We start from the raw sequence: 27,548 nt of genomic DNA on the forward strand, positions 1-27,548 counted from the left end.
GGCTTTAAAACAACGAACACGGTGGGGAAAACGCGGCCACGAAAAGGGGCCCTATGCCACCTCAGCCGCTGCCGCAGGGCCGCTCCCTGTCCCCTCAGCGCGGCCAAGCCGGCGCCGCCATTCCCCCTCCCGCCCCGCGCTGCAGCAGGGACCGGACGGGAAACCCCGTGCGCGCGGGGGGGAAGGGGAGGCAGAGGGAGGAAGGAGTGGGGCGCTGTGACGCACTCAATGGTGCAATATCCTTCCGCGATCCGACAAAAAAAGTAGTTCTATGTTCCACGTAGCCTCCTAAACCCCAGAGGTTCATACACAACCTTCGGATTAACTGAAAAAGTCGCGTGTTGGGAATCTCTTGGGATACAGGGCTTAAACTGGAGGGATTCTTGCTTTTTTGCGCGTGGTTTAAGGTGTATATCCATGCGCAGAGCAGAGCGCAACGAGTCCGGCAGCAGGGCGGGTATATAAGGCGGGCGCCGCGGAGGGCTTGCCTTTTCAGTTGAGGACTGAGCTGGTGATCGGAACATGTCAGGGGGCTCCGCGGATTATAGCAGGTATGGCGGGGGCCTGGGCTCTTTCCACATTCGGGGGCTTCGTGGGTTAGGCGGGGGCGGCCAGGGAGAGAGGAAAAGTCGGAAGAGGTGGAGGGGTGGGAGTCGGAGCGCCCTGGAGGAGGCAAGGAGCTGTGCTCAATCAGCCCTGCGCCCTGGCCCCTCCCGTTCTAGACGTTTCTGTCCCTGCGCTCCCCTTGCTCGCGGTTCAGCAACGGTTTAGCTCTAGTCCTCGGGGCTTGGTTTTCGTTACTGGCTTTCTTAGCAATCGAGTCAGCCCTAGAAAGAACTTTTTCAAAATCAATTCGTATACAGCTGTGTTGTAGTTTTAATATTTAAATGGCTTTCTGTGGATTGTATTTTTCCCCTTAAAGGTCTATTCTCCCTCGCGCCGTTGGTTCGCCCCGGGTTTTCGGGCCGCGCTGAGGGCGACACCATTATTTTTTTTTGCGGGGGGAGGGGGCGGCCCCCCCGGGCGATCGCCCGGCGCCGTCCGCCCGCAGCGCCCGGTTTGCGCAATCCCAGGGGTGGAGCTCTCGCGAGAGTTCGTCGGCGGGGCGGGGCGGGGGGATCCGCTGCAGCGCCGGGAGCGCGCCCGCCCCCCCCCCACCCCCCTTCGCGCCGCCGCGGGAGCGCGCGCTCGGTGCGGCCATGGCCGCGGCGTCGGGCCCGGCCCCGGGAGCTGGGCACCGGCTTCGGTGGCGCCCGGGACACTGCGGAGCAGGGGTAGAAGTTGGTCCATTGGCAGAAGCTCAGAGCACCTGCTGGAATGATCTGTCACGGGTCCCGCTGCTGTCTTAGCCGACGTGTCAGCTTGCTTCTGCATGGTGGCGGCTCCTGTGCTAACAAGGTGTTCTCTTTCATGGCAGAGACCATGGCGGCCCAGAGGGAATGGAGCCCGATGGTGTCATCGAGGTGAGCACTTACGGACTGACCTGAGAATTTAATCGCTGGTCGACAGGGGTATTCGATTTATTTTTTTTTTTTATTCTTTCTTTGTTACAGAGCAATTGGAATGAGATTGTTGACAATTTCGATGATATGAATTTAAAAGAATCCCTTCTAAGGGGCATTTATGCTTATGGTTTTGAGAAGCCTTCAGCTATTCAGCAGAGAGCTATTATTCCGTGCATCAAAGGTATGCAGTAGTTTCATTAGTATCAACGTCGGATTATTAGGAAAGCAATGTGAAATGCATATGTTGTTTCATTAGTGTGCAGTAATAACTAATTTCAGTCTTCATTGAACAAGTGATATGATGGTACACCATCTTTCGGGACTGACCTGAAATGGAGAGACCTCTTTAGTACTGATCACTTACTTCAAGGGGAATTAAGTAAAACTAACATGATTGACCCGTGTGGGAGCAGTAAATGTGTATCCTACTTTTTTTAGGGTATGATGTGATTGCTCAAGCTCAGTCAGGTACTGGCAAGACAGCCACATTTGCTATTTCCATCCTGCAGCAGTTGGAGATTGATCTCAAGGAGTCCCAGGCACTAGTATTGGCCCCTACCAGAGAACTGGCTCAACAGGTATTGATAGTGTAGTTTAAAAAAAAAAAAGAAAAAACTTTGTGTGTTGCATAGGTTTCAGGTTTCACAACTGTGAGACATTACCAGACTTCTTGAGGGGCTGTAATAAATATCCATTCAGAACCCTTCTTTTGTCAAATAATGGGGGATACAAACTGGCTTCTGTCCCACAAGTCCTCTGCCTCCTTGAAGAGCTGAGTTGATAAACATGGAGGGTGTGCTGGGGCAGGGGTGCAGGAGGCAGCTGCTGTGCTGTGTGTAAAGTGGAGGGAACATCTTCAGCGGAAAAACACAATTTCTAAAGCCCAGTGTTCTGAGTGGAAACAAAAAAATACACTTGTTTGGAAGCTATTTAAAGCTAAATGCAGTTGTGCAACATGAAAACTGCAGTGCACATGTGGTTACTTAAATGGTTTTGTTTCTTTGTATGTTTTCCTGACAATATAATTGCATGTCTTTCACCTTCAAGGCTTGGTATTCTGTTATGCTAAGTGGGTGTGTGGTTATAACTTCAAGAAAACCTAAATATTTAGGATAACTGTATCAGTAATGAGGGGTCACTTTCAACTAGACTATACTGAAATGCCAGTGCTATGTGACAATTTTTCAAGGTACAGTTAAACATACTAAATCAGACAAAAAACAAAGTTAATGGAATAAGGGCCTTTTATCAGAATGATAAGCCTTTGTTCTGATCTAAAGCTGTTGAGATGAGATTCGTTCTGAAACCTGGCTTGTAGTGGTGCCATTGAAGTTCACTAAAGAGAGTTCAAGTGCTTAACATGCAGGCCTGAGCCCCTGAGAGCTTGAGCTCACTTCTGGTGGCCCTGCTCTCAGCTTAATAACTGTCTTATGGCAGTCACTCAATCAGCAAGTTCAGCCAGTAAAAACAAAACTGTAACCTAACTGTTCCTCTACCTTCCCTCATGAGTTATGAGAAGTTGGGCAGTCTTTAGTAGCTCTCAGTTCCATAGTCCTTATTGGTGTCTTGGCTTCAGAGTCCATAGAAGCCAGTGATAGTGGCTAAAGCTTTATTGTCCTATGAGCTACTAATAGGAGGTTCTATTTTAGATTCAGAAGGTAATCCTGGCCCTTGGAGACTACATGGGAGCAACATGCCACGCTTGTATTGGTGGCACAAATGTGCGCAATGAAATGCAGAAACTCCAGGCTGAGGCTCCACACATCGTGGTGGGAACTCCAGGGCGTGTGTTTGATATGTTGAACAGGCGCTATCTTTGTAAGTATGGCCCTCATTGTGCACTTGCTGATAAATTTCCGATGAAAGCCTCGTACCCACTAAGAGCTTTAGTGTATTTGTTGTCACTGTAGAGAGTTGTGCTGGAAAGCTTACTAGTACAGAAGCATAGTGTTCTTAAAGGATTGTGTATCTCTGAAACTTTATGAGATGCTTCTCTCTTTCCAATAGCACCAAAATGGATCAAAATGTTTGTTCTGGATGAAGCTGATGAAATGTTGAGCCGTGGATTTAAGGATCAAATTTATGAGATCTTTCAAAAACTAAGCACAAACATCCAGGTAAAAAAGCTTTCACATAGTAAAGTGATGCATGCAGATGAAAATTGTTGTATGGGGTATGTGCTAACATAGAGTAATGTATTTTAGGTTGTGTTGCTGTCAGCTACAATGCCAATGGATGTGTTGGAAGTGACCAAAAAGTTCATGAGAGATCCCATCCGTATTTTGGTGAAGAAGGAAGAACTGACTCTGGAGGGTATCAAGCAGTTCTACATTAATGTTGAGAGAGAGGTTGGTACTGGTTATACTTGCTCTGGCAAGAAGAGTTAGGTTCTCTTACCTTCTTGTTAAAGCACTGTGCTAAAATTGCGGAAACCAAGGCTGAGCTTTAGTTTCTGCAATAATGCTAGTAGAGTAAATGCAAGAAGAAGAAAAACTATGCACTAGATCGAAAAGGACTAGGGTGGACCTCTTTCTTAATGTCCAGTGTCCTGTGTCTGAAGATTTGGTGCCACAATTGATGCAAAAACTTGTCTTAGTTTCCAGGTTATACTAAATGTAGTTGTGTGCCAAAGCAGGCTTAATTGATTGTTGTATTGGAGTTCTATTCCTTGTTTCAAGTTTGTGTTATGTACTGAGCTGTGTCATGATGTGTTTTCTGATGATCTTTGTTCTGCTTAGGAATGGAAGCTGGATACTCTCTGTGATTTGTATGAGACACTGACCATTACACAAGCTGTTATTTTCCTTAATACAAGGAGAAAAGTAGACTGGCTTACGGAGAAAATGCATGCCAGGGACTTCACAGTCTCAGCTCTGGTAAGAATTGCTACTTCCAATCACTTCTGAAATGCTTTGTATTAACTGGAGAAGAAATGGTGAGGAGGGGATATCAGTGAGAAGCAGGAAAGTTATAATATAGCTGTGCAGTGCTGTATTATCGTTCCCCCTGCTTAAAGTAAAATGTTTCCTTTCTATCCCTACCTGCTTAGTTCCCACAGCAGGTAGGGACGCTGGGATTCATACAAGCCTTTGTTCTTTAAAGAATATTCTGGTTTGGAGCATTGGAACTGTACTAATTGCAGCTTTTTGTTTTAACTCTCCAGCATGGTGACATGGACCAGAAGGAACGGGATGTTATCATGAGGGAGTTTAGATCAGGGTCCAGCCGTGTCCTGATCACTACTGACTTGCTGGTGAGCACTGTCTTTCATTGAACATGTTCCTGTTACAGCCTTGTCCCAAAAGCTTCATAATTGAGTGATGGTTTTTGTAACCTGAACTGCTGGGAGCTTTTTGGAATAGCAAAGACCATGCTCCACTGTGAACTACACAGTTGTAGTTCATAACTAATGATGTGGTTGACAAAAGCCTGAGTTAGATAAATTTGAAAATAGCTTCTAACTTGCATTAAAGACTTGGTGTTGCTTTGCAGGCTCGTGGCATTGATGTGCAGCAAGTGTCCCTGGTTATCAATTACGACCTGCCGACCAATCGTGAGAATTACATTCACAGGTCAGTTGGCTCTGCCCCCCATCAGTCCCTGTGCTGTGCTGGATGGGCATTGGCACACACCCTCGTCACCTGTAGATCAAAACCTCACCAAACCAGAGGTGTTAGCATCCATGCATAAACTTCTCAGAGCTAGCAGGGAATGCAGCCACTTGTGGATTGGCTTTTAAAAAGCCCTGCCTTGCACAGCAATGGTTCTAAAACAAAGGAGGAGCAGAACTTTTGAACACTTGAAGCAGTGGGAAAACTTAGATATGTAACAGGTTCAGTCATAAACCTTGCAGTTGTGCGGAAAGTGCCAGCAACTGACTTGCCTCTTTTCACGTAGGCTGTGACATATGAGTGTGACAGTTAGTGGTGCAGTATCTTGACAGCAGGGTCAGCTTGGTCAGGGTTCTGGCTGATCTGGAGTTGTTGCTGGTCAGTGACAAGACAGACCTTCCTCCTATCTTGTAGGGCTGCCTTTGTTTGTGGAGGTTCAGTGTGTCCACATTGTGTGTTCCATATTTGCTCTTGGTGGCTCCTTAGTGGGATTCTTTGTGGTGTGTCTTCTGGTAGCAATTCCAGTTTGTCTCCCTAGGTTTAGTAACTGCTTCTAGTGACTGTCCCTAAATTAAGTAAACTGTGCTTTGTTACTTGATGTAAAAAAATACAGGAGTCGATAGCAGCAGTTGATGACACAAGATGGTGCTCAGAAACGACGTTGACGTAATTTAGGACGTGGATTCGTAAGCGGCACAGTTTGAATAAAGAGCGAGTTGGTATTTATTTATTTATTTTGTCATGATTATCCCCTAAGTTTTGTGAGCCCTTTCTGTGTACTTAGCTCCTGCTGGCAAGGTGCTCTATTGTGCAGTCTGTAGGAAGGTGGAGCTCACGGTGGGGGTAACTAAACCACATGCACTGGTGTGTCGGTGACTGATGGGGGCTTAAACACAAATGTTGAGCTTGGATTTTACTCTAAAGGAAACCAACAAATCCTAAGTTTTCCCACTGGAAACAGGTTGAATTGAAATTCTGAAGTTAAGTGTGCTGTTCCATGTTACTGGATTAACGTGGTAACAGTCTAATTGTTGAACAGCAGCATGTGCTCTGTGCTTGGGAGTGAATGCATGAGGGGTGGGTGCATAGTTGAACAGAAGGGAGAGTCTGACCCAGGACTTCAGAACGCAGCACCAAGCATTGAACGAAGATCTTACTTTGCAGCCAAAGAGTAACCATGTGTGCCCTGCTGCCTGCCACGGAATGGATCTGCTGTGCTGCTGGCACCAGCTGCTGGTTTTCCTGACCAGATGTGACTTGGGTGGCAGCTGGCCCTCTTAAGGCAGCATAGACTGGCCAGTGGCAGATAGGAGCAGCAGTCAAGAATGGATCTTGCAGACATGTAAAGCAGATGGGTGAGGTTAACTTGAGTGTAAATGTGTTTTCTTTTTGTGCAGAATTGGCCGGGGTGGCCGTTTTGGCAGAAAAGGTGTGGCTATCAATTTTGTCACTGAAGAGGACAAGAGGATCCTGCGAGACATTGAGACTTTCTACAATACTACAGTGGAGGAGATGCCGATGAATGTGGCTGATCTCATTTAATCCCCGGGATGAGGTGGTTGTGAATCCAGTGCTCGCTGTTGCTGAATAGGCGATTCACAACGCGCATTGTGCTTCTTTCTTTGGGGATATATTGAATCTTGTCTCAATGCTCATTACGGATCAGAAATACAGATTTTTGATAAGAGAAGCGACTTTCTGTCGTGAGCTCTTGTGGGGAAGGCCATTGGCTTTGTCCACTTTAGGGTTAGACTGTTGGGGTTGGGTGGAAAGTCATGGGGTCTGTAAATTTTTTCTTTATTAGAAATTTATTTCCTAGTTCCATAGAAGTGGTTGTATTAGATGTTCTTTATCATTTAATAATTTACTTATGGACTAAAAGATATAAGTGCTGTATAAAGTCAGCCAATTATGTTAAACTAGCCTACCTTCCTTTATTGTATGTACTTACACCTCAGATTAAATTGGAAAGGCCTTTCAAAATCTCTAAACTTTTATAAGAGCATTAAAATGCATTTTTGTTTCATATGTATTTATTCAATAAAGTATTTAATTAGTGGTAAGTGTGATCTGGACCCTGTTGCTAAGCCCCAGCAAGCAAGCAATCATACTATTGTCTTAGTTAGGGTTAAACCCAGTAAAATTTGCCATATTGCACATGTCTTAATGAAGTTTGAATGTTCAATAAAATACTTCTATATTCACTTAAATTGTAAAAAGTTGCTTCTTGGGTTGAGGGGAGGGTGACAGCGACCTGCACTGTCTCAGGGTGGGAGCTGAAGGTGGCAACTGCTGCAGCCTTGTGCCCACAGCTCCCACACTCCATCATTAATTGCAGGGATGGTTCTGCACTCCCTCCAGAGCAGAGCTTTAAGTGCCAGTGTGGCTCTGGTGTGCTGCACCTGTGTCCTTAAAACTGAAACACCCTTTCATCAGAGTAGAAAATGGCTCACTTAATAATTGGTGCTGGCTTGATGAAAAAGCTCTGCACTGCATCATTTATGCTTAATGCTTGTCCAAGGGTATTTTTTTTTCCCAAGCCATTCAGGAAGGAGGGACAGGTGGTCAAAAGAGCACCTTTGAAAGTATGTCCCAAAGATGCTCATCCACGTCACAGCTTTAAAATTGCTTGTGAGCAAGAACAGTGTGAGATGACAGGAAATTCTAAGTGACACTTTCAGAAGGTGACTTACTCTCTGCTGAACGTTTTTTTTCTTGGTGAGCTTGAATGGAATAAAAGTTGCAATATGTTTGCTAGTAAAGGGATTTTTGCTATGCTTGACCCTGAAGGATCAGATAAAAGATGGCGGAGGCATGGGCTGTGTTCAGCCTGAAGCTGTGGCATTGATGTGCATCAAGTGTGTTCTATAAGGATGTGATCATTTTGCCAAGCTAATATAGGCTACAAGGACTAATCCTTGTGTCTGCTTGCAGCGGATAAAGACTTTAGTATGGATATGGTCACTTCTGGTAATTTGCATGTGTAAGTGCACAACAATGAACTGCACAGCAGGAGCATTAGAGATCCCTGTGCTCTTGACCCAGTGTAAAAAAATCAAATATTCCAGCCTCAGGTTTTCCAACTGCATTGCAGTCCTTTTATTGCAAAAAAACAACCAGTACAAAAGCACACAGGTCCCTGTTCTGAGACCCCCAGCCACCCCTGGAACAAAGGGCTGCTGGAGGAGTCAGATGTTCTGTGTGAGCTGCTGCATCACAAGGGCACAGAGACTCATCAGCTGCAAGAATTCATCAGCACCGTCTGCCAGGCATTTATCCACTTCCTGCAGAGGGAATAGAGAAGGGAAAACCCACTAAAAATGGCCATGCTCAAGGCACCTGTGTCTTGGGGTACAGTGGAGAACAAGTTTGCCAGCTGTTCTCTTAATCTGCACAGATTTCTCCACCAGCCACATCACATCCCCGTCCAGCTGCACTGGGACCCATGAGCTCTCCAGCCTCCATCTCACCTCCTAGAGGAGGCCTCCACATGGGAGCTCCATACACAAAGGGGTGTGGCACTGGCCCTGCAAGCCCCTGCCAGGAGCATCACTGCAGGGCATCCACACCACCTGCCCGGCAAAACCTCCACCACAGCTGGCTTACCTTCTTCATCAAAAATTGAGCAAGTTAATAAACCCTCTCTTTTTTGAAAAGGCATATTTTATTCACCAGAACAAAAACTTGAATTTTGCAGCTCCTAGTTTTTTTTAAGTGCTGACTTATTCTCATCTTAATTTTCCCTTCTACATTATATTAAAAAACTCCAAAACAACCAAACCCACAAACCTCTTGATCGAATCCACTAGAACAACATTATATGGATAATAATTCACTTAACTAGATTTCAATTCCTTCTCATGAAATTTCTCAGGACAGAAATTCTACCAAGAAACATTCAGAACAAAAAAATCACCATGCACTTCTTGGGAGACACTGTGCAAACAAAAATCAAGCTGAAGAGATTAATGTGTTTTGCTTTTTTTAACTCAAGCTAGACTTACTGCAAGTTTCTCAACTATGGCAGATTTCTGTTTGTCACTGTAATCTTCACTCTCCACAATGGTGTCATGCAGCTGGTTTACAAGCTGAGCAACAGCAAACCCCTCATTGATGAGATTCTGCACAGGGAGAGAGGAAAATGGAAGTAATTCAGCAGCAGAAACACCACAAACTGGAAAGATAATCTTGAAAAATTCTGTCAGAACTGAGACACTGCATTGCAATTTAAGTACGGAACTTGTACATTGTGGAGGACAACTCCGTAGCCTGTGCACAGCCCTGCCCTGCACCCGACAGTGACAGGCTGCACGAGCAAGGCAGGCACAGAGCAGCAGTTCTGTCCAAACGTTCTTCCAGCTTCTGACAATTTACATCTCAGAAACCTTATGAGTCATTTAAAACATTCAACAACCTCCACTGAACCTGTCCAATACTATTCTAAAATTAGGAGGGCTTGGAATCCACAGCATCAGATGGCAGTTCCACAGCCTTCACATTTTAAAGGGCCATCTACTTAGGATTTATTTTCTTCATCTGGTCATTGCTAGTCTCAGGAATTGAGATCTATAAGACCAAAGCTTTTTTAACAAAATAAAACCCAAGGCAACTAAAGACAGCTTAAAAAAAAAAAAAAAGTAGTGCCAAGTTACAAAAATGTCAGGTATTGAGAATAATGGTCAGTGAAGCCATTTAGGGAGAAAGAAGTTTATGAAAACAGAAACATCATTGGTACAACCTTATTCTTCTGTTCAGCTAACAAATCTACATCAGTTTAACCCAGGAGAAAGCCTGAGTCACATTGGTAGGGAAATTTATTTGCAACTTTGACAGCTCTTCCTCAGAAGGGAAAGACTGGGAGTCCTGACTGGTAAAAGACACTTCCCAAAAGTGCATCCAAACAGACTGAGGCCAAATGTTCCTCAGCCATACACTGGGAACAAAGGAATCCCAGGGCCTTGAGTGAGAGAAATACCCAGGCTAAGCACTAAGAGAACTCTACCTTTGCCAGTGTTTCAAGTTTCTCAAAGGAACCACTCTGGCAGCCCAATAGCAGTTCATCAATTGTTTCTTTAGGGATTACCTGTAACAAGAAGTGACATTTCTTAATTTCAACTTTGTCAACTTAAAATTGGTGTTGATGCTTACAGTAACAAACTGTTCATGGCAGAAGGCATTTCAGGATTTCATTCCTCTACATACCCATCCACTTCTAGCAAGTATGTGTGACAGACTAAATACATTTTAAAAGTGAAAACTCGGCTGTGATATTTGTCCTTTACTGGTGATATTAAAACATAAACCATATCATGACAATAGACTGTCAAAGTCACCTTCCTAAATCCAACTGCTTATTCAGGACACTGAGTAAGAGGAGGACATTCTTCAACAGTTAGATCAGACAATGCTTTCTGTACCATTCTAGACCTAAACAACACAGCAAATAGTTTTTATTTCCAGTGACAAACCAATGGCATCAAAAAAATGCCCAATGCAACAAGACCAGACAATAAATCAGAAGGAAAAAAGTTGACAGACGCCACTATGTCACTCTGTGCAGAGAAGAGCTGCCCCTTTCCCCCTTCACTCATTGTCATTTCTGTCAGTTGAGTGCCTGGACAGTTTGGTTACAAAGCTTCTTTATAAAGCTTTTGCACTAAGGTCACTCCACGGTCATGGAAGTTGTGAATGACCAAGGAGTTTTTATGAAGATGTAAAGTTGGGTTCCCTTGCTTTAAATGAGCATTATTCATTCAATAATGGAATATCATGCTTCTCTTTCTTATCATTACAGTCAATTTCTGCCAGGTTTCAGATGTCTGATATCTATTCAGATACTAACTAGTTTACAGGTACACAAAAGTGAACAGTGACTTGACTCTGAAAATTGTTTAAAATTGTTCTGTAAACTCTGCAGAGCAGCAATTGCCTCTCGTTTCATCAAAGTCAGAACCTCCCAACCCCCACAATGAGCTATGATGGCAGCACCTTCATGGGAAATGAGTCCATCATTAAAGCCCATCTATTTTTCAGCTCCTAGTCTCACTTCTCCTTCTTCAGGGGTGTTTTGTTGCTATAGGAACACCTTCACACAAGTTTTATTAAACACATTTTCTCTCAGGTTTCTCCTGTGCCTTTCAGTATTACCCATGTCATTCTAGAAAAAAACATTGCTGTTTCATTAAAAAGCAGGATCCCCACAGATCCATGTCACTGTCACTGTGAACATTAAGCTGAAAATGAGCTGCTACTGAAAGTCATTTCCCTGTGGTGCTTCCAAACCAATATTACAATGATCTATACTTATACACACATATACAGAAAAGCACCAAAAAATGTTCTAACCTACTCTCCAACAAAAAAAACCACAGTTTGCATTTATGGGCAGATTATTTCAACTTCAGTTTGAATTATAAGACTGTTTTACAGTTTCCAATGATTTACAGAAGAAGTTGCTAGAAACCTGCTATGTAATAAGTAGACAGAATCAGGCAGTCTTTAAAACTCTGGTAGATAGTGCATCATTACCATGCTGCAATACTAGTGAGTATAAAACCATTTTTTTAACCAAACTTTGAGCAATGGCAGACAGAGGTAGGAAAAATGCTTCTCAGAGTAAATCCAGGAGAAACTGTAAGGCATAGCTTACCCCAGCAATTTCAGTGATTATCTTCTCTGTGATCTCCTTCCCACCCATTAGGCGAGTGGCACTTTGAAGAAAAGTAATTGCTTTTCTTAAGTCCCCTTCTGACACTTTAACCAGATATGATACTGCCTGAAAAATAATGTCAGAAAATGCTAAATTAAGTGCTCACTGCTAATTAAAATCTAATACACTTTTTCAGCAGTTACTTTAAAACACCAACTAGTGCATAAAGCAGATTGTCTGAGCCAAGCACAATACACAAGTTGCAAAACAACCTCTCTACTAACACAAATGTGTGCTGGCAGTTTGAGAAAGAAGCACAGTTCTCTGCCAGTACACTCAGCAGAGAAAATAAAAGCCCTACAGTTTGGCTTCAGTTTTCTCTGGTGGATATTTCTCTGGTTTTAGGACAACTTAAAATTCATCTCATCTATGGAAGGAGAATAAATGAGTTTATACATTTTATTTCATACAACTGAGCAGCCTGGAAAAGTATGCTGACTTGGCTACGCAATTATGCACTGGATTAAGCAGTAAAATTACATGGCAACCACAAAGTTACCTCATTACTGATTTTCACATGTTCCTTCTCAGAAACATCTAACAGCCTCTGCTGCTGGATACTGTCAGACAAAGGCTTGAAGCGGAATTTGGAGCATCGAGATGTTAAAGGTTCAATTATTCTGAAATAAAGGAAGGACAGGGTAAAGAATGCATGGGTCAAGTTCTCACAGACAAAGCTAACAAAGGCAGAAAAGGTTTAAAATACCTTAAGGTTTAAATAACTCTAAAACTGCAACATTGTAAAAATTAAAAGTGAAATTTAAGTATTGTTTCAGGCTTGCATGCATATAGTGACACCTCTTTAACTGAAAACTATGAAAATTAGATTTCAACTTTTAAACAGGGAAAAAATAAAAAAGAGACTACAGAGCAGACAGCAAATCCAAATAAGCAAAAAATTCCAGGTATACCTGCTGATGTAGTTACAAATAAGACAGAAACGTGTTGTTTTAGATTCCTTTTCCATTGTGCGTCTTAAGGCTGCCTGGGCTGCTGAAGTCATAGAATCTGCTTCATCCAGGATCACAATTTTAAAAGGAGGACACATTTTACCACTGAAAATTAGAAATTTGTTATTCAGCAGACATGAAATGTACAGACAAAGGAAAAAGAAAAGAAAAATATACACAGAAAAATTACTGCAAATAGCAAGTAATATTTTACTTATGCATGTGTTCTTGAAAAATAGAACAGATTCAGAAGTTCAATCTTTTTTAAATTATTTTTAGATTAAAGACTAATATTTGTAATAAAGGCAGGGACTGAGTTACTGAGTTAAAAAGACCAACACTTGAATACTGCAGAAGTCCTCTAAAATACATACTCTTACTGTAAGATGCTTCTTTTAACACCTTATGTAGCTCTTCTTTTTTCAGGCTTTCTGATTCCCTAAACTCCCAAGAATACTCAAGAGACTGATTCCAGTACACAATAATGTACTGGAATCACTCAGGCTGTCTTGGCATGCGGTTTCTTCCTGCTGCTTTCCACAGTCCATACACATGGCTTGACCTGCACTGAGCTTCCCATCACCTAACAGCAGAATCCTTTTAGAAAACAACACCCATGTTGTAGAAATTCCTGCAGATTAGAAGGACTAGGGAAGTAACTTCTGGCACAATTTACCCAAAGAAAATTTTCTATGATAGTCAGACAACATCTGCAAAGGCAACAACATGTGCCTAAACCCAGAAGTCTTGACCTTGTGGAGTTTTTGCTGTCTGCCTCCAATGATAACAGCAACAGCAAAAATCCTCCTGGGTATTCAAAGCCCCAATGTGAAATTCCATGAAGTAAAAGCTCAGCCAAAGCACTGTGTTTTGCCAACTTCTGGGCAGTGCTGACCCATCATTTATATTAGAAACAAAAACAACCACATGCTTTGTCCTAAGCAGGAGGGGTTTGATGCAGCACTTACTCTGAACGGCTTCCAGACGCTGTCAGCTGAGCAAAAGCCTTCACCTTTTCCCGAATCACTTGGATCCCACGCTCATCAGAAGCATTCAGCTCAAGGACTCTCTGCCGGAATAAATCAGGCCTGCAAAATTTTTATTGCAACATGTTAGCTGCTAACCCTTGTAATGATTTGGTATAAAATATAACAACAACCCTTCTGGCTGTTTTGAATGGCAGGGATTATTTTTATCAGCATTACTAAATAACATTGTTAAAAGACACTTGAGTTGAGATCATAAAATGTTAAGTATGAATTTCCATTAGATATTTTTAGAATCTCCTCCTGGGCTACTGAAAACAATGAAGTATAAAATTATATCAGTTAACCAGGAAGGAAAAAAAAAAAAGTAGGAAGTTGGCTTCATATGTTCAGAGCACTAGGTTATATGCCTTTGTACTTACAGCCCGTGAGCAATGTGAAAGAACAAGTAAAATGCCACAATGCAGTAACTAGCAGTACTACCAGAACGAAAGATCCAGAAAGTGTAAGACATGCAGTATTCACCTGCAGTACTATACTGCATTTAAAAAACCAACCAACAATTAATACACTGGATTTTAAATCCTGGGAATTAAGATGGACTCACTATGTAGAGTTGTCTTCGTCCTACTTAAGTAGAAGTGGTTCTCTTCAAAAAACAGTGAGTCAAAGATTAAAGATGACAAATGGGATAGGGGAGGTATTAAATTCAGCATCACATTTGATCATAACATCAAACCACTTTCTCATCCATCTTTTGCTTATAGATCACTGAATTTGCTACTCAAAAACTCCCAAGTGTTCCAAGTGAGTTAATTAATGTCTACATGCTGAGTTTTAGTCTGAGCCCCAACACTACTTTCCAGACACAATTCAAGGGTGCATAACAGAGAGATTAAAAGTCAGACATTTTATGAAGTACTTTGAGATCTATGTGAAGCCAACAACTTACTAAATAAACCATAAAAACTGGAATTCCTTTACAAAGCTTAGTAAATCATATGCAAACCATATTCTTTCCATAGTCTTTGCTAGGGGGTTACATGGCTGCCAATCTGAAGTCCATACTGGTAACAGGAATTGGTGACTTGTGACAAGACAAATGAGAAAAAAATCTTATGTTAGAGCTGAATTAGAATACAAAGATATTCCTGAAAAAGTGCTGGGAACTACCTAGGAGCAGGCTATGACCAGAGGCACTTCATCACATGATTAGGAGACATGTGACAGTTGATTACACTGAAGCAACTTGATTCCAGCTTACCCAAACAGTTCTCTAGCAGCTGCTAAAATAGTGGAAGTCTTTCCAGTTCCAGGTGGGCCATAGAACAACAGATTGGGAAGCTGAAACAGCAAGGCATCATTTGTAAGAAAAGGTAATAAAAAAATCCACTAACAAGAAAACCTGCTGACAATCTGAGCACCTAATAGAACAAGAACTGTCTATTCCTCACAGTAAATAGTGGCCAGTCTTTCTCTTTTGGTCTCTAAAGGAGGACAAACAGTTGCTGTTTATAGTACAGTATGAACAAGTGTTGTTTGGTGGCACCATCCCATGTTCTATTCAAACTGATATTCCAATCTATATTTATTTTTATATACACACCCAGGGCATGTCTGAGATCACTAGAGCCTACAGAGCCTATTGTTCTGATTGCAGAGACACCCAAATTTATCCAAGAATAGCCTTAAACAGCCTGGGCAATACCAGCAGTGCAGATGAAACCATCCTTTGCTTTCTCAGCTCCCCAGCCTGCCTTGTCCAGCCATGCTGAGGATTCCGTGCTGCTGCACCAAGTGCACTGCAGCGAGCACGGGCAGCTCGGGAACGCCGGGCTGCAGCGAGACAGTGCTGACACAGCCCCACGGCGACCACGGGGACAGCGCCACCCACTCCCTGCACTGCACAGCCCTGGCAAATTCCTGCACCCAGCCCTTTTCAAAGGAGACCACTGGCATTTCTTAAAGAAATTAGGTTAATTGATCTTTAAAATAATTTAATTAATGACCTCAGCATGAAAAATACAACTGCATTAAGGAGATATGCTGACACAGGAAGATCAGAGCAGCACAGCAAAGACTGCAGCAATAATTTTAGGATGACATTTAGCAGCGCAAAACAAAAATATCTCTCAATTTGAGAACATAACAAAGTACCTGCAAAGTAGCTGAAATTCATTAGATGGAATGAAACATAAGCTGATTTAATTTTGTCTGTCAGAGGAGCAGTATAAGCCCGTGTAACATGGTAGTCTGAACTGCGCACTTTTAATGCAGATGTAAATTATTAATACTAACAGGTAATGAGCTGCACACAGTTCAAGTCACCCTTAGACAAGGACAATGAATCCAAACTGAGAAAAGTGATTAAAGGAGTGAAAAGCCTATCTTATGAGAAGTGACTTTTTGAAGAGTTTGATTTAGTTAGCTCAGCAAAACAAAAGCTGAGAGGGAATATGACTGATCTTCATAAATACACTTGAGCAACACAAAGAACAAAGCTGGCATAAACAAAATCTGTACAAGCCATGACTGAATTTTGGCTGAAATCAAGAAGCTTTCCAGCTGACACAGGAGTGATAGTTTTCTATATTACTATTTCAAGCAATCAATTTTTTAAATTATCACTTTAAAACTGCTGTCTTTGACAATAGGGGATGTTCCACTTCTACATTCTTACAACAAGAATCCAAAAGTTTCCTCCAACCAAACCTCTCAGTCTGACTTGATTTCTAGCCCTTAATAAGCATTCTATTTTTAAAGAGTCAACTAAAATTAGATTAGAGAATTCTATGCTGAATATAGCATGTAATGCAGACAGAATGGGAACAGCAAAACCAAAACCATTCAAAGAGCAGAGAAACATACAGGAGTACACAACCCATAATCAGAAAATGAAACAGAGACAATCAGTTTGGTAACAAACATCCTGTTTTAACAACTAAGACAAGACACAGCGCACAGACTTTACTGTGTATGCACCTACAAGTAGAGATAGAAGAATTTCAATTTTCAATCAACTTCTAGTAATTAAATGAATTTCAAGTTTTGCCTGCTCTTTCTGCTTGTTTCTCTAATTACTAATAAGCAAACAGCATCCCCCACTAACAAACACCTATTCAAGTTTAGATACCACAATAGTATTATCCCCCTCTTTTGTGACAGCCAGAGAGATCAAAAGAGTACTGAATGACAGCTGAAAATTCACCAATCTCTGTGCTAGGCTGGCACATTGCAAGGGCAGATGTTTGTGAGGACATTCATAATTTCGTATCTCTGTGCTAATTCACACACTACTGTCCTCAAAAAAAGCATAAGCAGGAAAAAGGTTTTAATTAGAATGTTTCCAAATTCCATTACACCACAACTTTATCACTGTTTCTGTTTCAACCTGATTTATGCTGGTTTCTCACTGAAGTATTTACACCACTTTTCACAAGCACAGCCTAATCCTTTATGTAACTGTGGCAGTATTTTTAAATAAACTGCAACCTGATCTGGTTATCCACTTTTCCACGTTTGCCAGGAGTAAGCAGGATACCTGCAGGCATCACTCTGCTCATGGGAAAGCTACCTCATACAGTGCAAACCTCAGATGCTTTTCCAGAAGTTTCAGTACAAGTGAAGACATAAATTGCAATGATAATCCTACAATGTCTTTTCAGTTATTAAGGTATCATGAAGCAAATGAAAACTAAAGGATACCAGGACTGTTTTCAGTTCCTTTGACAAAAAAAAAAAACAACAAATCAACCCTCCTGGCAGACAGAAATCCATTTCTCCAGTTCAAACCCCCTGGGACTCTGCTGTCCCCAGTTTATAGCAGGACGATGTGCGCTCTTGCAGATGGAGGTATGCTGGCTACAGGGAGTTACAAGTCCTGTATTATTTATAGGGAGTTACAAATCCTGCTCCATTTAGCAGCTCCCAAATCAAGGTGCACAAATACAGGCCAATTGACAGAGGACTGACTCTCCATTTCCAACACTATGGTTTAAATAAAGCACATTACTCAAACCTACAGCATTGTCACATCTGTTTCTTTGATCTCACCAGATCACCAAAATCAGTAAGAACCTCTGCACTAATGTGTACTTACTGAAGTAAGTACAAGCCACCTCAGAGTTTAATTACACTTTTGTCTGTTTGACAGAATGAGTCCTTTCAAGAAACGAATAAAAATTACTAAATTAAAAAAAAGAACAACAAATATTTTAAAGAACTTGCATGATTTTGTTCTCAAATGCCTTAATGAGTTTGAGTAGCTGTGGCAAAATACAGAGCCCCTAACCATAAGGAGGAATTATAATTTGCCTTTTCTCAGGAGGCCAAAAATCAACACAAGAGCACTAGGCTCAGAATCCAAGAAACACTGCTGATCCACAAGCTGTAGGGTTTTAAATAACTGCTGCTCAAAATAGAACTTCCCAACCCATCACCTAAGCAATGTTAGACAACTGATATGTCCAGAATAGGTGGCAGCAGCTCATTTCTCCTTTGCTGTTAACAGTTCCTTCCTAATTACCTCAACTCTATAAATACTGTAATCCAGCAGCATTGCTGTTGAAACACTGATTTCTGGGGTACAACATTTCCTGACAGGGTCACATTACAAGAGCATTCTCAAAGCAAACTGAACGTGGAGAAAGAAGCTAAAGAAAGAAGCACAAATCTTTTGCAGTTGTGTTGTACCTGTTTGATTTTGGCTTCATACACTCAGGCAAATAAGGTGTGTCTGTTTTGCAAGCATTGATGAAATTATTATTTTCAGAGATAAACAGACTTATATCACTGCAGGGCAAACCAAAACTGCAGCCCATGAAAACAGACAACTTTTGAAGCGCAAGTGGGATTGTCCTGGGTGAGGAGGAAAAAAGTCTCAGTATGTACAAAAGAAGGAATTGTTCAGATTTGGAAAAAAGCAAAGCCATCTCTTGGCTATGTACTTTATTCCTCCCTTCATCCCCTTCACCTCCAGATCAACTGCTTTGGAAGAAATAACCATCAAACACACCAAATATTTAATACATTTTTACCCAAAAGCAAATGCAAGAGTAAACAAATGCAACTACAAATGTTCTGCTTATCTACTCCCTGCAACTGCTATATTTACCTTTTTAAAGCCAAAGAGACTTACTTGGAAACTTTAACCCCAAAAGTTTGGGAATCACTATCCAAGCAGTAGATCTGGCACTTATAAATTAAATTTCTCTCATCAACCAAAATTTTTAGTGTTCAGCAGTTTCACAGAAGCACTGACAGATCACTAGAAATGTTTAGGAGTGACTGTCAATTCAGATTTGTCTATGAAAGAAAAACTTTCTCCTCTTGTCTCAAACATGAATGTCACAAGTACTAGGGGAATAGCAGTGGGGAGACAACAAAAGCTTTTCCAGGTTTGAAACTATTAACAAGAAGTTTACTACTTGAGCTTTTCTAGAAAAATTCCAAACTGCATCATGGAACTTACAATTCTACAGTGTTCAGAGGACTGGGAATATAAGAAGCTTTGCACATATATGAAAACAGGATACCACACAGGATATACTACAAGGAAGTCACTTAGCCTGTTCATGAAGTACTACTGTAAAAACAATCTTTGCTGAGTGGAAAAAGAGAAATTTTTGTTACCACTGACACAAGTGTCTATTTAAAAATGCTGATTAGGTAGATGTTATCATTACACTCACATCAGCACCTTCCAGGGACTTCTTCAGCACAGCTACAACTTCATCCTGGAAGGCGACTTCATCCACATTTTTGGGACGACTAAATAAAAAGACATTAAATAAAATTTATTAGCTAACAAAATTTCATAGGAAAGCTGAAATTGAGAAAAAACAACATTTCTCCATCTGATTACATCAGGCACTGAAGAATTACAGTGAATTTTGTAGTTGAAATCAAAATCACAACAGGAAATCTAATACCTCTGGTCTCTTAGTGAAGTGATCTAATTCATCAGGAAGCTGTTTGTCTTTTTCTCTTGTAAACACCTATCTGAGATGTTTTTAAAAGCAGAGCTGCAATATTTTGCCACGTTGTGATAAAGGCTTCTCAAAAAACCAAAGTATTAAATGCATTCATGCACCAAAACACAGAGATGAAACAGCACAGTTTGGCATGGCCAAGATTTCCTGCTCAGTACCAGTCACAAAGGGCACTTACAGCATCTCCCAGCCCTGGAGTTCCCCCAGAACAGGGAAAGTTAAACTGTTCTCCCTGGGAGGGACACCCACACCTGCGACCCCCTTTTCCTCTGCACCAACTACCTCTCTACACCCTCCAGAGCCAACCTCTCCCCTCATGGCCAGCCCCCCACTGCCCCAGAGCATCCCTTACTATTTCTCCACCCAGGGGATGGGTCTGGTCCTCTTGCCCTCCCCGCTGCTCCCGGCCGCGTTCTTTTCCTTAGCAGCGACGGGCTTGGTGCTGATAGAAGCCGGGCCCTTGAGGAAGGCCTGCATGGCTGTACCGAGCTGTGCCGGGCTGTGCCGGGCCCCTCACGGTCCCGTCAGCCACAGACCCCTCAGGCCCCGCCGGCCCTTCCCGCCAACCTGCCCGGGCACGGGGGCGGAGCCGCTTCCGCCCGCCGACAGCCAATCACAGAGTGCTGCGGCGGCGGCGCCGGGCGGGGACGGGCATGACGTCACGCTGCGCGCGCTCCTGCTGAAGGGGCGGGGCTGAGGGCGGCAGCGCGCGCGGAGCGGGCGGTGCCTCAGGGCGGCCGCGCGCGCCGCCTCAGGAATGCGCCTCCCCACAAAGGCCCCGAGCGTGAAATGAAGAACAAAAAGATCCCTCCCCCCAAAAAGAGCAAGCGCTGCGCAGGAGTAAGCGGAGGAGGGACCTCTCTGCGCGGTGGGACCTTCTGCGGCCCTGAGACACGGCCTGCTCCCTTCCCTTGACGGCTGAGGTGCCTCTGGGTTGGCTGGAAGCGCCCCCGAGTGAAGTGAAATGAAACCCAGGAGAGCCCAAGGCCGGGCAGGGCCTGTCCTGGGACAGACATTTCCCTCATGGGCGTCGGGGCTCAAACCTGCTCCGGCCTCGCTGCTGCCGTGCGAACAGCTCCCCCAGGTGTCCAGGCTCAGGGGTATTGGTGATGGAGTGAACCCAAAGTCAATCCTTTGTGTTTTCCCATTATTTCTAATGACATCCATCACAGCTAAGCCAGGGAAAAAGTAAATTCAGGAGTGTGATTGATGTGACAGATCCCTTTAAATGACGAGAAAACATCCTGGTAGATGTGGCAGTCGTGATGAACGCCCACATTTCCGTGTGCGGGGTGGCTGTAGCTTATCCTTCCAATTACACACCAGCTTTGTGGGTAAAAAGATGGAAGTATTTCTGCTACCAGCAGAATTGTATTGTGTGGCTGCAGATGTTCTGCTTTACTGTTTTCTCTTGGCTACTCCTGGGCACGAGACACAGAGAGAGTGGCCTGGGAAGCTGCAGTAGTGATCCCCCAGAATAGATCCTGTGGAAGTGAAAAGAGACTGGAAATGGTCTCTATGGCAACAGAAGAACAGCCTTTGGAAAAAGAGATGTAGGAAAAAATGTAGGCTGAAAATACATAAATCTGTCAGTGAGTCAAACCTGTAATTCGTGTCTGGGCAATTTTAAATAAGTTGTTTCCTTTCATCTAGCATTCTTCTACTGAAGAATGAAATCCAGATTGTAGTCTTAGCAAGAAATGCCCACACATATAATTACTGAAGTTGTTTTGTTCTAGATAGAAATGAATTTTTTTTTCCTACTGTGATTATATTGGATACTTCCAAGTCATGGTAAAAAATTATTTCTGAAATCAGTTTCTTTCTGCAACTGTATAAAGCTTTGCTGTCTTTTTGAAGCTTTGTTCTATTTGTTGGTCTCTATTCAATCCACTCTCCTTAATGGGGCCACCTCAAATGTACCTTGCATTTCTCATTTTGTCAGCTCTGGATGAGCCTGAGATTCAATTCAGCACTGGAATTTACCTTCTGCTATACTAAATGAACTTCATAACACAACTTTTAGTTTCATTACTTTAAGAAAATTTAAAATTCCAGAAAGGAATAATGAAGCCCAAGCTTCTCTCTCTTTCTCCCTATTTTTTTCTTTCTCTCCCTCATATATATTAGGACTGAAAATTATACTTCCTCTATTCTGGTGCATTCAATCACCATCTCAAGGTCCAACAGATCCAACTCTGTTACCATGTCCTCTCATTTGCTTCTGTCTGGCATTTTCCATGGAAAGATTGCTTTTTACACCAGCCATGTCAGTGCTTCTTGAGCTGACCTAAATGGAAACCCTTCCTAGCTGCTGTGGTTTAACCTCAGCCAGTAACTAAATCCATTCAATCCTCACATACTTCTGTCCCTCTGATGGTATGGGGAGGAGAATCAGAAAAAAAAAGTAAAACTTGTGGGTTGATGTAAGAACAGTTTAATAATTGAAACAAAGTAAAATATAATAATAATACTGAAGATAACAAGAAAAATAGCAATAATAATTGTAATGTAAAGGAGAGAATGAGAAATAAAACCCCAGATAAGTGATTCACACAAAGCTGACTGGTGCCCAGCCCATCCCTGAGCAGTTCTCAGCCCCCCCCTGTTTATACACTGGGCAAGACATTCTGTGGCATGGAATATCCCTTTGGCCAGTTCAGGTCAGCTGTCCCAGCCATGCTCCCTCCCAGTTTTTTGTGCCCCTCCTCATTAGCAGAACATGGGACACTGTAAAGTCATTGACTTTGGGTGAGCACCGCTTGGCTACAACCAAAGCATGTTTCCTATCAGCATTATTCTCACACTGAACCCAAAACACAGCATTGTACCAGCTTCTAAGAAGAAAGCCAAATCTATCCTAGCTGAAACCAGGACACCAGTCTTATGTGAGCCATTTGCAGATGTACAGCCACAGAATGAGGGTTCCAGAGCTCATCTGACAGAAAACCAATGTGTCAGGAACTAGTGACAGTAGCTGGGCAGGGGAATTGATTAGGGGGAGGACATTTGTCTTAATAAGTTACTCTGCCTGCTGCCCTGGAGACCTCCCCATGCCTCCATCAATCTAGAGCTTCAGTCAGTTGACATGAAAGCTTCCTAGGAGATCAGCTTAGGGATTTTTATGCTGAAAGTGGACAAGTGGCTTCCTTAAAATAAACTACTTAGAGTTCATAAAAGTGAGCTGGGCCCAAAAGTTACAGAATCACTTCTGTTCAACAGCTTTGTCTAAAATCCAGGCTTTGTTTTAAAAGAGGAAAGAGTTGAAAGAAATGAATGCAATAAAAATAGCCATACAGATTTTTGTAAAAATTTAACAGCAAACATTTATCTCCTAGCTCTTAGCGTTGGAAGACATCTGCCAGAATTATGTAAACAACACAGAGCAGACTGGCACTGGAGGTTTTCACTGTCAAAGCTGCATAAACAAGAGAAGGTTCAAAGCAACATGGCAAAAGGTATCAATGGGTTTCTTCCCCCCCCCCCCCCCAGATATAATAGCTAGGGCAGCATTTGTTTCAGCTCAGCTTAGGTAACTGTGGGATATGATTGCTACATAAAAAGTCATGACTAAAGTGGATACTGCAATTAGGAAAGTATCCATTCCTTCTCAAGATGCAGGAATTGTGTCGGATTTAAAATCAAAAGAAGTAGCTTTTTTCACAATGTATATTTAAATTGCAAGTCTTGTTACTATCAAGGTTTATGACCATCAAAATTATAAGTAGATTAAAAAAATATCTGGACAGATTCCTGAAGAAATAGAGTATTAAATATTATCAGTCATATGCAGACTTAAGTTCAGAAAGTCCCTGAACCAGAGGTCACTGCAATCTGACAGGGAAATACTGGTGAGGAATAATCTCTTTAAGTGTCCTGTTTCATGTACTCTTTCCTGAGGATATATTAATGGTCCTGCTCACAGATGGGCCACTGCCCCAGCCTGTCAGGACAGTTGTTCTGGAGCACAGAAAGTGAATGATTGATGTAAATGATGTTGACAAAAAGGTTTGTGATTGGGAAGGAAGACTGGGAGAGGAGCAGAGAATTTTGCTAAAACTAGTGTTGTGTCTTCAGTGGCCTCTTTTTGTTCAGAATAGATTTTACAAGGAGATGTGCTCCTTTTCAAACAGCTGAAACAGGCAAAGCAGGTCAGACTTTGCAGAGCTTAGGTGAGAGGCTAAGTGTGAGGGTAGAGCCTCAGGAGTTGCCAGGGGAGCTGTGTGTGGAGAAAAGTGTTCCTGCGAGTTTTGGCAAAGAAGCCCAGATTTGTCTCAGGAGCTGACTGAGAGGCCAGCAGAAAGCCAAGAACAGCAGAGAAGTCCCAGCACTGTGACTTTCTTAAAAGCCAAGCAAAAGCACTGTTGGCTGAAGTCTTCCAAATAGAATAAAAGTAAGAAAACTTAAAATATGGAGTGCTATTTTCCTTTACTATGTGACTGATGTTCCAGAAAGGAAGCAGCACTCTGGGTGCCTTCTTTTTGTGTGAATCAAAGAAGTATCTGACTCACTTAACAGTTTCTTCTGCTAACGGAAATGTGCTGTGTTTCTGAGGTACTGCCATAGCCTGTCAGAAGTGGTGACAGTGTAATTACCTTTCCCAATTGTGCCAAAAGTGTTCTAGTTCTTCCCAGCAAGTAACAGAGCCACAGTCTTTGATACAGGAATCTGCCAGTCTAGAGACAAAGGGGGAAGGGGTATGATATCAAAGTAGTACCAAAGTTTTCAAAGGAAGAAACTTGGTAAAGGGATTCTAAACTTCTCTGTTATTCCGTCAGCCTGCCTATTTTTCTGCTATGGAATTGTCTTCAGATGTCCTCTATATAAAAGAAAGTTGTAATCTTGTTCTGGAAGGAGATTTTCATGAAAAACTAAAAGACAGGTGAGTTTGTAAAGGTTATGTAGGACTGGGAAAATTGAAATAATCAAGACAGTGAAGAAGAAAGGCTAGTTTCAGGGATGGATCTCATTTCAATTCTCACTGGTCCTTCAGGCTCATTTGGCCAAATGTTTTTTAGTGACAGAAGGAACATATATAGCTATATAAGATGAAAAAGGAGAAAATAACTTTTTTTTTTGCTTTGAGAGTTACCCCTTCTACTGGTCAGACCATGTAGTCTTATAAACACTTTTCGTTAGCAGTATGTAATTTACTGCTTACTAGAATTGCTTACAATGCTTTGGCCTCAGATGTTTGATTCAGGATCTAATAAAGAGCTGGTGATTTGTCAGGCTGTCACTCTATAGAAAAATCAAATTGTTTTGCCTGTTGGCCATCATCTTAGCAGTGGAACCATGGTGTTTTCACAGTCCCTGATTCTGTTTTCAGTGAGATCCCTGCCTGGAATGTAAATCGTCATCCTCTGTACCTCTACCACATGTTTATCAACAAGGGCTTTTATGCTTCAGAGGAGAAGTCAGTATTTGTTGTAAAAGTACTGGCTCAATTTCACAAAAAAAATTCCCAGCACTGGCAATTGTTACCATCCCATCAATAGACTGAGTTACTTCAGCAACTTTCAACCATTCCTCAAGTGACAGATACAGAGATTTCATTTCTCTGTGTCTCCAAGAGATCCCTATAGTCTAGGTTTCTGTTTTTTCCTTTTCTCAACTTGAGTTTGTGGATCACCCATGCTTTTGCAATATTTTTGACTTCCAGCCAGTGGCTCTTCCATTTGGGAATTTGTAATGGCAATATATACAATGAACAGTAGCCTTTTTCTAATGCAGGCACCACTGAATCTTGGCAGTGTAAAGAAATCATCCTGTAACTGGTAAAACTAATGGAGTTTGCTATCCTATGGCTGTGTCCTGCTGCCCAAAACCTTCCTACCGGAATTCCCCCTTTTTGTTTGTCATCACTCCCATCATAAGGAAGGGACAGCACCATAACTTGGACTGAATCCCATTTAGCCTTGGACTGATCCCATGTAACGCACCCTGCAGTTTAACTCACCTGGGCAGGGAGCAGCCAGGATTAATTAGTGAGTCCCTACTGCATCCTTTCCCCCTTTCAGACTTTGTGCACCTGGCTGAGTTTCAGTGAACCTGTGAGAATTCCTCTCTCCTGAACTGGATTGCAATTGGCTGGCAGGTTCAAAAGCTATTGAAGGTATGCTGGAAAGCTAGAAAGCAGATTAACATAGCAAGAGCAAATAATAAGAGAAAAGGGATCTTAAAATAGCAAATATTCACAAATCTGCAGTTACTGATGCTGAATAACAATGTTGGTATAAGAGCATATGGTCTTAAAATAGCTGAGAATTAATCTAGCTAGAGACAAAAGCTCTTAGTTATCCTTGATGTTCCTGAACAGTCTTACTGTAGGAGTAGTGAGAGCAAATAATCTATTCTGCTTTTCAGTGTATTTACTTTATGAATGGGCTTATACAGTGTCTGTGCCTGCAGAAAAAAAAAAAAGAAAAAAAAATCTTTTACGTGTCTGGAAACATGATGATTTTTTTAGTGCCATGTTCCTACCTGCCATCTGTGACCCTTCAAGAAAAAAATAAAGCATTCCAGACCTTTCAAATCCCTCAAAAAAATTATAGCTAGATGCCAGTCTGTTTCCCACATACTTTTTTCCCCCCAATGATGCCATCTCTTCCATGATTGGGGGAATCAAAGTCAAGGTCTTTGCAGTTTGGCCTTTACTGCCCAGATAGGCAGTAGAATTGGATCTCAGAAAAAAAATGGCTTTTGCTTTAATCCTAAAATGTTGCCTGGTGGGCGGCTCTGAAGTCATCCTTCTCATGTTTTCAGACAGATTTGCTGTTAAACTAACTGAACAGAAAGAACTGTGCAAGGAACCTCTTGGCATAGTTGGTCAGTCATCAAAAAATGAGGATAGCAGCAGAGGTACTCAGACTGGTTTTTAGGTCAGCCAGCTGATTATAGGATTTTCTCTTCACAGAGGTAAACCTTTTTGCAACACCAGGACAGCCTCACTAACTGTGCTGTAAGATCTGACAAGGCCACAGGGGTATTTTACAGCTCCAGCTCTGGGCATACATGTTGTTAGGTTCTTTGTGCTTGGAAAGGTGGACTTAAGCAAAACTCTATGGATGGGTAGGGATCTGGATTTAGAGCTGAATTAATTTTGTTGTAATAGATTAGATCTTACAGGCAGCTGCACCCTGGTCTGTTTTATTCCTTCCATTTTAGGTGTGCAGTAAGTTTTCCATGTTTCTGGAATTGGCTTGTGTGGAGCTTCAGGTAGGCTTCTGAGGATGAGGTGCAAAGAGGGATGGAATGGAGACATACAAGTCCCTGGCTCGTCCTGCCCTTTCTCACTTTCTTGCCTGCCTTGCTCTCCCTGTTCTTGCAGGGTTGATGAAGCTTTCTCATTGCCCCACAGCAGCCACGCATCTGGGCAAGGCTGGCGCCCGTGGGCAGCAGCTCCCTGCAGACCTGCTCTGGCCACTGAAGGCCACCTGTGCCTGCCTGCCCACGGGCACGGCTGAGCTCCGGTGCCACGGTCGCAGGAGAGCCCTGCCCAGCACCCACAGCTGATTTATGCACCCTGCTTGTACAGGTGCAGCTGGAGAGGCTCCTGTGGGCTCAGCCAGGATCCCGGGGATCCTGTCCTTGCAGGTGGACCAACCAAGCCTCTGGCCGCAGCACACGTAGAACGCCCAGTGGCCCCCTCCCCCTCCAAGGAAGCGGTGGCCCCGCAGGCAGGGGCTTCTGACAGGGGGTGGGAGGAGGGTCTCTGGAGACATTGCGGGGTTCCACTCAACGACAGCCTGCAAGGCACTCGGGCCCCAGGGGCCGAGGGTTAGCATCGGAGGCTGT

At 42.7% G+C, this 27,548-nt stretch overlaps 2 protein-coding genes across 2 annotated transcripts; one reads left to right on the forward strand and one right to left on the reverse strand.

Moving 5' to 3' along the window:
- The first annotated feature begins 495 nt into the window (after nucleotides 1–495).
- On the forward strand, nucleotides 496–7,320 carry EIF4A2 (eukaryotic translation initiation factor 4A2). Its single transcript, XM_084212680.1, has 11 exons — nucleotides 496–551; nucleotides 1,418–1,463; nucleotides 1,554–1,686; nucleotides 1,944–2,083; nucleotides 3,155–3,323; nucleotides 3,513–3,622; nucleotides 3,710–3,853; nucleotides 4,244–4,381; nucleotides 4,669–4,758; nucleotides 4,998–5,077; nucleotides 6,514–7,320. Exons 1-11 carry the CDS (start codon nucleotides 523–525, stop codon nucleotides 6,656–6,658), a joined length of 1,224 nt encoding a protein of 407 aa, XP_084068806.1. The 5' UTR covers nucleotides 496–522; the 3' UTR covers nucleotides 6,659–7,320.
- An 872-nt stretch (nucleotides 7,321–8,192) lies between these two features.
- On the reverse strand, nucleotides 8,193–20,339 carry RFC4 (replication factor C subunit 4). Its single transcript, XM_084212017.1, has 10 exons — nucleotides 20,104–20,339; nucleotides 19,452–19,530; nucleotides 15,026–15,105; nucleotides 13,744–13,863; nucleotides 12,737–12,880; nucleotides 12,325–12,445; nucleotides 11,766–11,891; nucleotides 10,119–10,199; nucleotides 9,121–9,237; nucleotides 8,193–8,400 (listed from the first exon to the last, which is right to left on the reverse strand). The coding sequence occupies exons 1-10, from the start codon at nucleotides 20,226–20,228 to the stop codon at nucleotides 8,305–8,307; spliced, it is 1,089 nt and encodes a 362-aa protein (XP_084068143.1). The 5' UTR covers nucleotides 20,229–20,339; the 3' UTR covers nucleotides 8,193–8,304.
- Nucleotides 20,340–27,548: the final 7,209 nt, after the last annotated feature.

The sequence above is a fragment of the Fringilla coelebs genome (genome assembly GCF_963513975.1).
Source record: "Fringilla coelebs genome assembly, chromosome: 10".
NCBI lineage: Eukaryota > Metazoa > Chordata > Aves > Passeriformes > Fringillidae > Fringilla > Fringilla coelebs.

Coding starts and splice junctions, on each gene's coding strand:
- RFC4 (XM_084212017.1), bottom strand. CDS start 20,228: ATGCAGGCCTTCCTCAAGGGCCCGGCTTCTATCAGCACCAAGCCCGTC. Junction 15,106..19,451: donor AGTCCCTGGAAGGTGCTGAT/GTGAGTGTAATG, acceptor TTGCTGTTTCAG/CTTCCCAATCTGTTGTTCTA. Junction 12,881..13,743: donor GCGTCTGGAAGCCGTTCAGA/GTAAGTGCTGCA, acceptor TCTAATTTTCAG/TGGTAAAATGTGTCCTCCTT.
- EIF4A2 (XM_084212680.1), top strand. CDS start 523: ATGTCAGGGGGCTCCGCGGATTATAGCAG. Junction 1,687..1,943: donor TATTATTCCGTGCATCAAAG/GTATGCAGTAGT, acceptor TACTTTTTTTAG/GGTATGATGTGATTGCTCAA. Junction 3,623..3,709: donor AACTAAGCACAAACATCCAG/GTAAAAAAGCTT, acceptor AATGTATTTTAG/GTTGTGTTGCTGTCAGCTAC.